The 12,645-nt window shown below is 52.7% G+C and overlaps 1 protein-coding gene across 1 annotated transcript in view; it reads right to left on the minus strand.

The window, feature by feature from the left end:
* The window catches only part of CCNK (cyclin K), a 27,964-nt gene that overhangs the window by 902 nt on the left and 14,417 nt on the right, over positions 1 to 12,645 (minus strand). Inside the window, 9 exon segments of the mRNA XM_077780813.1 lie at positions 1 to 2; positions 5 to 157; positions 160 to 252; positions 2,851 to 2,922; positions 5,338 to 5,371; positions 5,907 to 6,121; positions 6,420 to 6,589; positions 7,306 to 7,363; positions 8,076 to 8,181. The exon segment at positions 1 to 2 is cut by the window's left edge and continues 902 nt beyond it. Of these exon segments, the coding sequence (XP_077636939.1) occupies positions 1 to 2; positions 5 to 157; positions 160 to 252; positions 2,851 to 2,922; positions 5,338 to 5,371; positions 5,907 to 6,121; positions 6,420 to 6,589; positions 7,306 to 7,363; positions 8,076 to 8,181 (903 nt within the window).

Here is a 12,645-nt window from a genome sequence, read left to right on the forward strand (position 1 = left end):
GCGGGCGGGCCGTAGGCTGGGGGCAGGGCACCGTAGGAGGGGCCCTCGGTCTTCATCATGGACTGCAGGCTCTGGTAGCCCTCCCCGGACATGTAGGAGCTGGTGGTCGACATCCCGGTGATGTAGCTGGAGGGCGGCGGCGGCGGCGGCCGGTGGGNGGAGGAGGAATCTGCACTTTGGGGAGGTCACTGGTGTCCACAGGGCCTGGCGGCTCAGCCTCGCCTAAGGGAGCCGAGATGGGGGGCTTCCGGTCTGCAGGGGAGAGACCAGTCACTGCCCAGCCCCGGGCTCCCAGGCCTGCCTGTGCAGGGACGCATCCGGCCTTCCTCAGCGTGGGGAGGGCCTGAGCCCGGGAGGGTCTCACCCAGCGGTTCTCACGGCCACCGTGACCCCCGCCTCTTGGCCCCGGTACAGCGCCAGAGGGCCTGCTGCCCTTTCCCCAGGGCCACCTTTCCAGAGGAACAGGGAGTAGCTGTCACTGTGGCAGCCGGCGCCCGATGCCAACAGCTAGTGCCGTACCTGTCACAAAGGATCCCCCCTCCCCCTGGTATCAGCCAAGGCGGAGTCTGCGGCACATGGAGCCCCGTGTGCCCCCGCCCTGCATGCCCCTCTTGCTAGTACAGATGGAGCGGGGCCCTTCTTCCTGCCTGTCTCCGCCTCCAGAGGCCGCAAGGCCGGCGCCCTGTCACCTTCCTGTCTGCAGCACTGGCATCGAGCACAAAGCCCGATAGTTGGTCAAATGAACAAGGGATCATTTAAAAAAATAATGAACAAGTCTCTGACATTCCCAGTGTAGCCACCAAAGTAACAATTCTACTTTTAGTTTACAGAAGAGTGCGAGATGGGACCCCACCGTGTCCTCTCTGAAAGCACCCTCCGGTGGTGCGACCCTCCACTCCCTTTACCCATGGTCTTGTCCCACACGATTCACCTGCCACGCTCCGCCCCCCACACTCCTGATCACACACCTACAAGAGAACACCAGACACCCCACCAGGGGAGGCCAATCACTGAGAAAGTGTGTCTTTTCCTAAGGCAGCCCAGAAGTCAAGGGCAAATCACAGGAGCCAGGATCTCTGGATCCAAAGAACACAAAAAAGCGAAGGCCGTGAAGGGGGCTTCCAGTCTCCCGGCACTGGGCCTCAGGTGCTCCCTGGAGCTCCCCCAGCCCTGACTGTGCAGACACAGACGTGCAGTGTGTGCAGGGGGCGCCGCGGCGGCTGCAGTCCCCTCACTGCTCTCGCCAAGTAAGCGAGAGCACAATTTCTGTGCGGCCGGGACATCTTTGGCAGGAGCCGTGTCCCTGGAGCTGGGCCTGAGCTAAGCAGCACACCTGCCAGACATGCCTGTGGAGAAACCTGCTTGGGCTCCAGGGTGGGGCCACGGCCCTCCAGGGTCCAAGAAGTTGTCACAACCTGAAGACAAAGAGCATGAACCCGAGGCCTGTGGACCAAAGTGCCAACCACCCTGAACAGGCAGCCATGGCCTCCCACGAACATGCTCGTCCAGCTCTGAGATCTCACTTCCTGTAACAACTCTGAGTCCCTCCCCCCACCCCGTACCCCCCTCCCCCACAGTCCCCTGGGCCTCCGCCTGTCCCCTGTGACCGCAGCTGGGACATGCAGTCTCTCCAGGCACCTGCGCTGCTCTTCATCCTTGCTGTGACACCCATCGCCACCAGCTGCCCTCTGACACATCTGGTGACCTACGCGTCTCTTGCCACCTCCCGAGCCTCACAGCAACTGTGGTTCTAGCCGCTCTCCCCGCCCCTGCCCCTCCTCTGGGCCCTCCTCCCATCGGCCTCCCATCCACCACAGGCCCCTATGGAGTAGGGACAGGACCTTGCTGGAGTGAGCGCCTGCAGCCCGGCCCGGCCCACCCCTCCCTTCCAGCAGCAGAGCAGGCTCTCTCCCTGCCCGGAGCAAAGCCGGGACGCCACCCCTGTCCTCAGCTGCACCCCCAGCACAGGAGGGAGGCTCTTCGCTGGTAGAGACGTAGCATACAGACTGAAGGATCCACGGCAGGTATCTTTTTACGCAAGCTTCATCCCGGACCGGGGACTGAAAAATGGTGCCCCAGTTCTCCCAAAGCTTATAAAGTGTGGGGACTGACTGCACATAGAAACAAATGCCATCACCAGCACCCCTACCCCAGACACGCGGGCGCTAGGGGCCCACAGGGGAGCCGCAGGCACTGGCCAGAGGTCAGCATAGCCCAGTGGGTGCACAGACCCCGCCATGGAGCGCTCAGCACCCTTCGGCTTACACGCGCAACTTCCACCCACCCTAGTCTCCTGCTTCGTCTTCCGGATCACTGCCCTGGGGAGAGACACTATATTCCCTACAACACTTCTCCAGTTTTAGGTTAGGCTACGGAAACTTCCCGGCTCATCGTGTGCCTGTCGACAACTTGCCACGCTTTAATTTATTCTCTGCTTGACTCTGAGCTACTGCTTGTCTTTAAAACGCACGGAGACGCTATCCTGCCACCAGGAGGCAGATGTGTGAGGGTCGGGGGTCTCAGAGCCACGGCAAGCCCGCCGGGTCCATGTTCATACATCGGCAGGGCTTTGCTTTCCTAAAACTGCTCCCAAGTTTATCCTGCGGAGTCCAGCAGCTCCGCACGTGAGTGGTCAGAGAATATCCAGATACACTAAAAATCTGAGACACCCTCAAGAGATCTGCTTTGTGAAAACGAACATCATCTTTGAAAGATCCTTGGTCATTATCTTCTTTTTAAATTTTGGCAAGTCTCCCCTCTACAACCTTTCCCCAGGCCTTCTCAAGTCTGCCCTTCGAGAAAGCCTGGTGAAAAGCTGGCACTCACGAGCTGCTTCCAGCTGACACTTACCTGGAGGTGGGTGGGCCGGAGGCAATGGAGGGTGAGTGGTCTCAATTTTGGGGATCTTAGGTGGTGGTGGTTCTAAAAAGGAAACGTAGATTGAAAAGTGACTCAGGCCTCTCTGTGTGAATCAATAGGTCATAGAGCAAAAAGGGAGGTAAAGTGTGCTCGCCAAGTACCCACGACAGGCTACACCAAGCCCAGTGCCTTGTGTTTTACGAGTAGGGAGTGTGCACATGTGGTCGGAAAAGAACTGTCTCTGTGTTTGCCTGTATGTTTTGCCCCTTCCTTCCAGAAACTCCCTGGATTCTGGCTGAACCCGCTCTGATTTAATCCCACTCTGGTGCTGCCGAGCTTTTCCTGGTCTCCCGTCCCAACAGGCTGAACTCAAGGTCCAGGGACAGGTCTGTCGGGATCCTCTCCTTGGGAGACCAAGCCCCCTCACTCTAGGTGGATGAATGGCCAACCTGAGCCTCGCTCTCCCCACGAATGCTGGGACCTGTCAAGCTCCGTCCTGACCCAGCTGCTGCAGCTCACAGGACACCTTCCCCGCCTCTGTGACCGCTGTCACACTCCCACCTCGGACAGCCACCTGCTACCCACCCCACGCCCAGATGAAGTTGTCTAGGTCAGTGCTGCCCCCACACAGAAGAGCTATACTTATGACTTTAATCTTTCTGGTAGCCACCTTCAAAAGAGATGAAATTCATGCTTAACATGATAGAAAAAAGTTTCACATTTCAATGTGTAATCAACATAAAAATTTATCAGTAAAGGGTTTTACATTCTTTTTTCTTAGTAACATGGCAAGCTGGTGTGTATTCTGCCCTGAGGACACATGACGATTTGGGTTGGCTGCACTTCCAGTGCCCGGAAGACTCTGCAGCTGGTAGCACGCAGCACCCAGCCTGGTCAGGGTCCTCCCTGCAGGCCGTCTGTAGCCGCCCTCTCTGGGCCTGAGGGCGCCACTCCGCCCTCGCCGCCTCTCACCCCTATGCTTGTAAGCTCCTCCCCGTTCCCAACTCTCTGTGTCCTATTACTGCTGCCAGGAAACTTCTAAAATGAACCCAGACTTTACCACTCTCCTGCTCACAAATCTTCAGTGGCTCCCATTGCCTATACAAACATCCACATTCCCCCAGGTGGACTCTCTCCGGTTCCAACCACGCCCAGTCCCAGCAGAAGCTTCTTTCCACTGCTTCACAGTCCAGCAGTCCAGTAAGACCCCTCTCTGCCTGCCCCCAGCCCCTCTACCCCTTCCACCTATAGGCCCAACCCGAGTGGGGCTCGGGGTGCTCAGACTCAAGTCCTCCTCCAAGGTCGCCACTGGCTCGTTTCTGCTGTGTACAGACACATAGGCCTAGCACAGCAGCTCAGCTCAACTGTATACCCACAGGGTGAGAGGCACAGCCCACACTTGGGACTCACAGTTACTTTTTGCCACCCAGCTGGAGCAGAAAAAAAAATTCACCTTTACTGAGCCCATCATTTCCCCCAAAGACTCTGAGAAAAATGTAGCTTTTCTGCAACTGGAAGGTCTCACATTGTGTTCAAGAAATCATTCACTGAATTCCTACCCTGGAACTTAGCAACAGAGAAACAGAAATGAGTAAACGTGGTTTTATCTTCAAAGAAAGAGTTCAGTACATTGAGGCCCACGACACAGGGACAAAATGCATCTAAGTTTGTCTGTGATCTTCCAGATTTTTAATTTAATTTTAGAGAGAAAGAATGTGTGTAGGAGAGGCAGAGGCATAGGGAGAGAGAGCGAGGGAGAGGGAGAGACAGGGAGAGGGAGGGAGGGAGAGGGAAAGGGAGGGGGAGAAGGGGAGAGAGTGGGAAAGAGAGGAAGGGGGAGAGTCTGTCTCAATCAGGCTCCATGTGGGGCTAGATCCCACGACCCTGGGATCAGGACCTGAGCTGAAACCACGATGAGTCACCTAGGCCCCCCAGTCTTTCAGATTTTATTCACACTTTATATTTGTTTCCAATATAGGAACAAGTTAACCAACTCTGGGCTCTACAAAAAACCCCCCAAACCAAACCCAGTGTTTGAAAGCGTGTGGCCCACATAAGCAGCAGGGCCAGGACACGTGGTGGTTCTCTGGACAGCAGCACTGCCCACCACCCTCTGCTACTTGGGGTTTAGGATGGCGGACGCCCTTTACGGTCTACCGCGATGGTCTGGACTAGCCCTCTAGGAAGGAACACTGCCGTAACTCGTTTCCTGTGTTTGTGATCACATTTGTGTGTATGTTACTGAGTACACTTTCACTGCTGCTGCTGTTCTTTGGTAACTTTTGTCGGAATATGATCTCAAAATACACACTCAGGGCACTGGCACTGTATTTTCGGCAGGCAGGGTAAAGTTTTCGATGGGCTCTGAGGTTAAATTCTAAGGCCAATCTAAATCTTGTGGAAACAATGTTGACAAAGAATTTAAAGTTTTGATAAACATTTATATAAAGCTAAAAACCCGTCAGAACAGGAAGTTACCTGCAGCTTTGTTCTCTTCTTTGGGAGAAACAACCTGTTACAAAAGAAAACACGTAACTGTTAACCAAGACCGCAGGTTTAGTGAGGGACTGAGCATCCAGGAGCTCCCAGAGTCCTGGCGAGGAGACAGCTCCAAGCTGCGGGGTACACCGGGCCCTAAGCGACCACCTCTGCTCTCCCCGCCCCCCTTCCCAGGTCAGACAGGAGGAGCACTGTGCATTTTCGACAGTGGGTCCTGACAACACTAAATTTCAGGCCCTCTAACACAGTGGCCCAAATTCAATACGCTGTGGTGGCTGACGCAGGTTTATCTCACGTGGTTTCCTCCATTGGCGGGCGTGCTGCCGTGGGGACAAACTTACACAAACACCCCGCGTCACTAAAGCACCAAACACAAAAAAGCCAGAGACGCTGGAGACTCGGGCAGCGGCTGGAGGAGGAGGAAGGAGCCCTCCCAGACCCGGGACCCCCCTCCTGTGACCGCACTAGTCCTGAGGCTCCCCACGGACGTGCAGTCAGACAGAGAGGCCAGGTGCCCCCTGCTCGGCGTCCCACACAAGCCCACTCACCACAGCTCGCTTTGCGGGGCGGGGAGGACTGGGCTGCGGGGATGGCTTCTTGGGCTGCGGGGTGGGCTGCGGCGGGGGCTGTGGTGCTGGCAGCTGGGAGTCNGGCACTTGTGGTGTAGACTGGAGAGATGGGGGCTGCTGCAGCTGGTGGGGCGTGTGATGAGGCATCTGTTGTTTTCCTTGTGAGTAAAGATCCAGGATCTGGTGGCAGATGTCTGAGTGACAGGCAACAATTACGTTTATCACAAACTGGTATTTTAAAACCAGCCCGTCTCCCTTTCAGCTACGAGTCCCCTACGGGGACCAGTGAGCGGGATTATCCGTGTAATTCACCCGAACTCCATCCTGCACGGCCTGCCCAGAGTGAACACTTAGGGAGCCGGGTTACAGGCGCTTCTGAAGAATGGTTTACATTTACGTGTGTGCGGGAAAGTCCGTTCTTGGGACTCCAAGTTTACAGGGAAGGGTGACCCGAACCTTGAACACTCTCGGGAAAGCCCAGCATGCCAGTACCTTCCAGAACGTCCACAGGGACGTCCTGCACAAACTGCTCCCACCATCGCCTGTACATGGGTTTGGAGGTCCATTCCTGTATTTCAAATTTGCACAAACGTCCTGCGAGGTACATCACTGCCACTGCTATGATCTCTGGTTCCCACTGCAGTGACAGGGTCGTGCAGAGACTAGTTCAACAAGAAAAAGGGGGGGGCGTGACTTGGAGCAAAGCTATGTTACCTAACGCGTGGTGATCAGATGCCACATCGAAACATCAGTTTGCTTATCATTCCCTAAGATGACCAAGTAAAAAATTAGAAATAAAAGCAGCAAGCTTTAACTCTTCTAAAGGCACCAAAATAAGTTTACTTGGACCAGTTACTAATTTATTCCTTAGTTCTTTAGAATCAAAATTCCAGCACATTCAAAAACTGGTTATGTCATGAGACAAAAATGAACACAGCGTATGTTCTTCAAACCGCTGAGATCTGAGTCACCGTACTGCGTTGTCAAACGACAGCGGCTCCACACACAGGCCTCTGTCCCCATGCTGCGCATCATTAGGTCCTGGGCTCTAAGACAGCAAGGCTCTAAGACCCTGACAAGGAAGTGTGTTTGTGCAGAACCAAGTGGGTTCTAAGCATTTAGCCATCAAAAGTCTCCGGTGCATCGTTCTGGACTATGACTCAAGCTGGGGCTGACATTCAACGCCTTAACTGAGGCCCAGCAGGCGTCCGTGTGCTGAGAGGCAGCCTTCCGGTCGCCGGCCCCACTCTGCCGTCAGCTGGCTCTTGCGCTGGGTGAGTCAGAGTCGGCAAGACAAAATAAGGAGTCTGGATTAAATGACCCATAAAGTCCCTGCCTATTTTTAAAACTAGTTAGATCCACGTTTGGACACACGTACCTGTCATTTACAAATGTCCATGCCATCTGAACCAATTTTTGAATTTTGTTTTTATCACCTAGAAAGAAAAAGGCAAATCAGAAGTGACGACGATGACAAAAGAGTGCATAACAAGCATCTCCTTCCAGCCCACACGGTGTGCAGCGCGCCATCCCAGCATGCAGCAGGGAGCTGCCACCTGGGAACCCAGGGCTCAGGGGCATGTCTCAGCCCCGCCTCAGCCCCGCCTCTGCACTCTTCCCACAAGACCTGAACTCAGCCCCCATTCCCTGGCAGCCGGCTACAAGGCGGATTCTATTAGGCTATTTAAAAAATTTGGACTCAAGATGTCTGGGTGGCTCAGTCATTTGAGCATCTGACTCTTTGATTTTGGCTCAGGTCATGATCTTAGGGTGACAGGACTGGGCCCTGCAATGGGCTCCATACTGAGCTGGAACCTGCTTAAGACATCCCCTCTCCCTTCCTTCCCCAGCTTGCACCTGTGTGCGTGATCTCTAAAAAAAAAATTAAAATTAAAATAAAAAAATCTGACTCATTTTCCTGCCTATCACTTGGCAACTGGATGGCATAATCTGTCTTCACCTGACAGGAAGTGGTACTCAAAGCTTTAATACTGGACTATCTTGGCACATTATGTGCTGGGCACCCTCACACCCTGAACTATTTCTTCTGTTTTCCTCTTTTGGGAAGCATAATCCGAAGGCCATCAAATCATTACACAGAATTGATTTCCAATGAAAAGGTCTTTAAAAGAAATGCTGCCCGCTTACCTTTGAGCTGTTTTGCATACTTGAGGAGGAACTGGTATGGATGTTCAACCTGTAAATCAAACTTTATGGTCTGGAGGAGGATTCTCTCCAGAACCATCACTTCTTCCTAAAAATAAAATAACAAATGTTGGGACAATGGTTTCAACCACAGGTCTGCAGCCCCATTAGACAGTGGGCTTTCCCATTCACTCTCTTCAAGTTCTCTTCCCTCTCTCCTCTGCCCCCGCCGCCCTTCCCCTTGCTCGGAGACAAGGAGGAATTCTGAAAAGAACTAAAAGGGGGAAGATGAAACAATCCAATTGATTTTTTAAAAACAGTGGAAACAAAATATACGTTCTTAGAAATGTAAGTAGGCTCTACACCGGGGGCTCGAACTTACAGCCCCGAGATCAAGAGCTGCAGGCTCCCCTGACCGAGCCAGCCCAGCACCCCAGAAATGTCATTTCTCTTGATACGTGAGCCACTCCTTTACAAAACAGACCAGTTTTACTTTATAGATCATTTATCTTAACTGCAGTTTCTTTCCAGACCTCCATCAAAAAAACTGCAATCTTTCAGGAATTTCCACTGAAAACTTCAAACGAAGAAGTGATATGATAATGGCAGATTCACAGAGATTCAAACTCTGTACCTGCTTGACAGGCGCATCCACACAAAGCACGCGTGTCAATCTGTCACCTACCTGAAATACGCAGTCCCAACATCCTCTATAGCACAAACTCTCATTTCCTGTCACTAAAGCACATTCTGACCTAACCCACACACACACCTTTCCTGTTCATTGATCTGTTGACTCCTCTCCCAGGATCAAAGAGATGGAACAGCTGGGAGAGTTCAATCATGGCTCCTTTTTTTCTTGTTTTTGTACGTCTCCCCCCTACCTAATTTTTGTTTTTAAGTAAAGTTTCCATTTTATGTTTTTCCCACAGGACAATTTTTCTTCAGTCGCAAGGAATCTGCTCCTGCTGTGGGCTTTTCGGTGGAGGCGGAGGGGCAGCACCTGCAGGTGTGAGTGGGGTGCTGGGCCCCAAGGACGCGGTCCTTTCAGAGAAGCTGGCCATGGACGGGACACCTTACGTGGGACAGTAGCACCACATACAGCATGGGAAGTGCACAGGCATCGAAATCACTCGCTTTGGAAAAATGTCCCTGATGGGGGCGCCTCCCCTGTGCTTCCTTCCGGACATGAACTCCATGATGGTCTTGTCCTCAGGCTCACAATGGGCGCAGCGAGGGTAGCGAGTAGCCTGCACGTGGCCGTAGCGCTTTCTGGCACATCATTCCTTCTTCTGTTGGTCATCTTGGAAGCGATGACCCGCGGGAGTCCCCCATGCCTCATTTGAGTGTCCCTTTACTCAGTACCCGTCCAGAAGAAAAGGAAGCTATTGACATTCCGATTGGGGACTCAGAGTGTCACAGGACAATTTAGGGAAAATGCAGATTTTCTAACTACATGGAATCTTCCTATCAAACATTCACTGAAATCTTCCCATTCCCTTCAGCAGTTTTCAGTTTCTTCCCCCACCCCCCCCTCAGTTTCCACAGGTTTTTACAAGGCCTAATCCTGGACATTTTATTTTACCACTGCTGTCGTACCTGGACTCTCCCTTTTCACTGTGCTCTCTAACCAGTCAACAGGTGATTTTTTTTTAAAAAGTTTTTTTTTAATGTTTACTTTTGAAAGAGAGAGAGAGAGAAATGAGCAGGGAGGGGCAGAGAGAGAAGGGGACAGGAAATCCCAAGCAGGCTCTACATTGACAGCCAGCCTGATGCAGGGCTCGAACTCACAAACCGTGAGATGATGCCCTGAGCTGAAGTTGGATGCTTCACCAGCGAGTCACCCGGGCGCCCCTGGAGACAGGCGCTTCTTGGCACCTAGCCTCCGCACAGCCTGACCGCACCAGTGCTTACGGATGGCGTGCACCGCAGCCAGGCGCTCTGTGCCGGGAGAGCCACTGCAGCAGAGTGACCCGTTCGCACAAGGGAGGGCGTGCTAGAGGGCTCAGATCCCACCGCAGACGTGCGCAGCAGCCTGTCAGCCCAGGAAGACGCATGGGGGGCTGGCTTTTGCGCTGAGGCACGGCCTCCCCTCATACAACAGACCAGTGTCTCATGAGCAGTTGCTCCACATAGCATGGCGGGGCCGAAGGCCGTCTACTCTAGCGCTACGACATTCCCCCAGGAAAGCTTTCCACCAACTCAAACTTTCCCACAACAGGAGACAGCCTGCTGATGCTGGTGTGTTTCTGCTTGGTTTTGTTACCACCTGCTTCCCAGAAATTTCCTCAAGTCTTCTAAATTTAGAAACAGTCCTTCACCAAGTGCACCTACAGGTTTGGAGGCCGTGGCCCATTGCTGTTACAGGATAGCCTGTGGCCTGGCCTCCCTTTGTGTTTAAAACATTCCAGTAATGGGGTAATTACAGGTCTGTGGGCAAACACCATTCCTCAGGGAACCTTCCTTCAGCCCCGTAACACCTGTCTGGGGAACACGTCCAGGTTCCCAGGTTGAATACCCTCATTGTGCCTTTTTTTTTTTTTTTTTAATTTTTGTTTTATTTNGAAGTCGGGCGCTCAACCGACTGAGCCACCCAGGCGCCCCCATTGTGCCTTTAAGTAACCTTTCTACAGCATTCACCACAGCTCACCATCAGCTGGTCATATGGTTACTTCATTAAAATCTATCCCAACTCAGCTACAAAATCCACGAGAATACCAAAGGCATCTACTTGGCCCCGTTTTAGGTCTAGTGACTGACACAGTGGCTGGAACAAATATTTGCTGAATGTATGAGAAATTAATATAATGGAGGAAACTAGACAGTTGAAGCCAAGCTAATTAAGGCAAAAAAAGTCCTAAATGAGTGATGATCTTATTTTTTCTGCTTATAACGCCTCCCCCAATTAGCTGCCCTGATCTCATCTCTGGGGAAAGACGTGTCCATGATGTCTTCACTGCTCCCAGATGCAGGGTGCTTTCCTCTGGCTCTGACACCCCCAGGTCATCTCTGGGAAAACTGCACATGACAGGAAGGAGGGGCACATTTCACAGCCCCTCTGCTTACTCGTGCCAGGCCGGGCCCTGGCTTAAAAGTCTGGATAGGGTGACCACTCCGCCTTCCTCTCTTCTGGGGCACTGGGGCTTCGGAACTCATCCCTCACTGTGCCTGATCAGGTCTTGGCTTCCTGATCTGAAGGTAGAGCAGGTAGAAGCTGAAGGTGAAAGGCGACTTCCCCAAAGACACACTAGGAGGACACACACCAAAATGCTGCCACACCCCACAACATGTTCCTGCAACCGTCCCCTACTCTGTAGGAGCCAGCCACCCACAGGCTACCCTACTTCTGATGGCTACCTTACTTCTATTAAATTCCATTCTGATTATCGTTAGTAAGAATTCCTAATAGATGCATACTTTTATAAACAAGTGAACAGGTTTATAAGTCACCTCAAGGGACAGTTACCCATTTTGACAATACTTACAAATTATTAGTATTGATCACAACTACACTATATGCAAAAGCATTCTGGGCCTCTGTTAACTCCTCAAAGCAGGAAGGAAAATGAACACATTTTACAAACACAAATATAAACAGTGATTGGTAGACAGAGGGTAACCGTGTGGCAGGCAACACCAGCTAGTTGAGGAAAAGCAAGATTGTGAATGGTGCCAAATTCCTCATCCTGGTTAGCCTGGCTTTACCTGCACTCTGGAGTTTGTCATCTATCCGACAAGTATCCGCCAAGCACCTATTCTGTCTCGCCACTGTACCAGGCGCCTGGCAAAACAGATGGCATGGTCTCTGCTGTCACAGCTTACAGTCCAGCAGAGTTCTTTCATGTGATTATCTGACTAAAATCCAACCACCTCTGGGCACCTGGGTGGCCAGACTTCAGCTCGGGTCATGAAGTCACGTTTTGTGAGGTGAAGCCCTGCATCGGACTCTGTGCCGACAGTGCAGAGCCTTCTTGGGCTGCTCTCTCCCTTGCTCTCTCTCTGCCCCTCCCCTGCTTGAGTTCTCTCGCTCTCAAAATAAATAAACTTAAAAAAACAATGCAATCAGCAGTCGCACGAAGGGTTGGGAAGCTAGTGAACAGGTGGCAGGAGGGCTATGGGGGGAGGGGGCTGACAGGAGTCGGGGGTGGAGGAAAGCCACTACGGGGCTCGGAGTGCTCGTTTTAGAACGTAAGAAACATAATAAAGGCAGCTCCGCAACTATTTCAATACTGTTTCCTGACAGTGGTAGGGGCTGTGGGGAGGGGCCGGGACGGACGGCTCATCCAACAGCAAACTCTGGGTGTCTCAAAATAGCTGCCAACGTTAACACTGTCCAACATTCTCAGGAAGCCAAAAAACACACAGCATAAACAGACACAGGCACATGGCTGTCTATCATCTGTCCTTGCTGCCTCTTCAGGAGCTGGCTGGAGATGCGGCCCTCCCAGCACGGCCGGGCCGAGGAAGCTGGGCGGCGCCGGGTCCAGGAGCACTAGTAAGAACAAGCGGGTCTCTGCTCACGTCCAGCGTGCCGCTGCCGCGAAGGGCTCAGAATGAGGCGTGTGCGCCGGCG

The sequence above is a fragment of the Crocuta crocuta genome, unplaced genomic scaffold (genome assembly GCF_008692635.1).
Source record: "Crocuta crocuta isolate KB4526 unplaced genomic scaffold, BGI_CrCroc_1.0 scaffold299, whole genome shotgun sequence".
NCBI classification, from domain to species: Eukaryota; Metazoa; Chordata; class Mammalia; order Carnivora; family Hyaenidae; genus Crocuta; species Crocuta crocuta.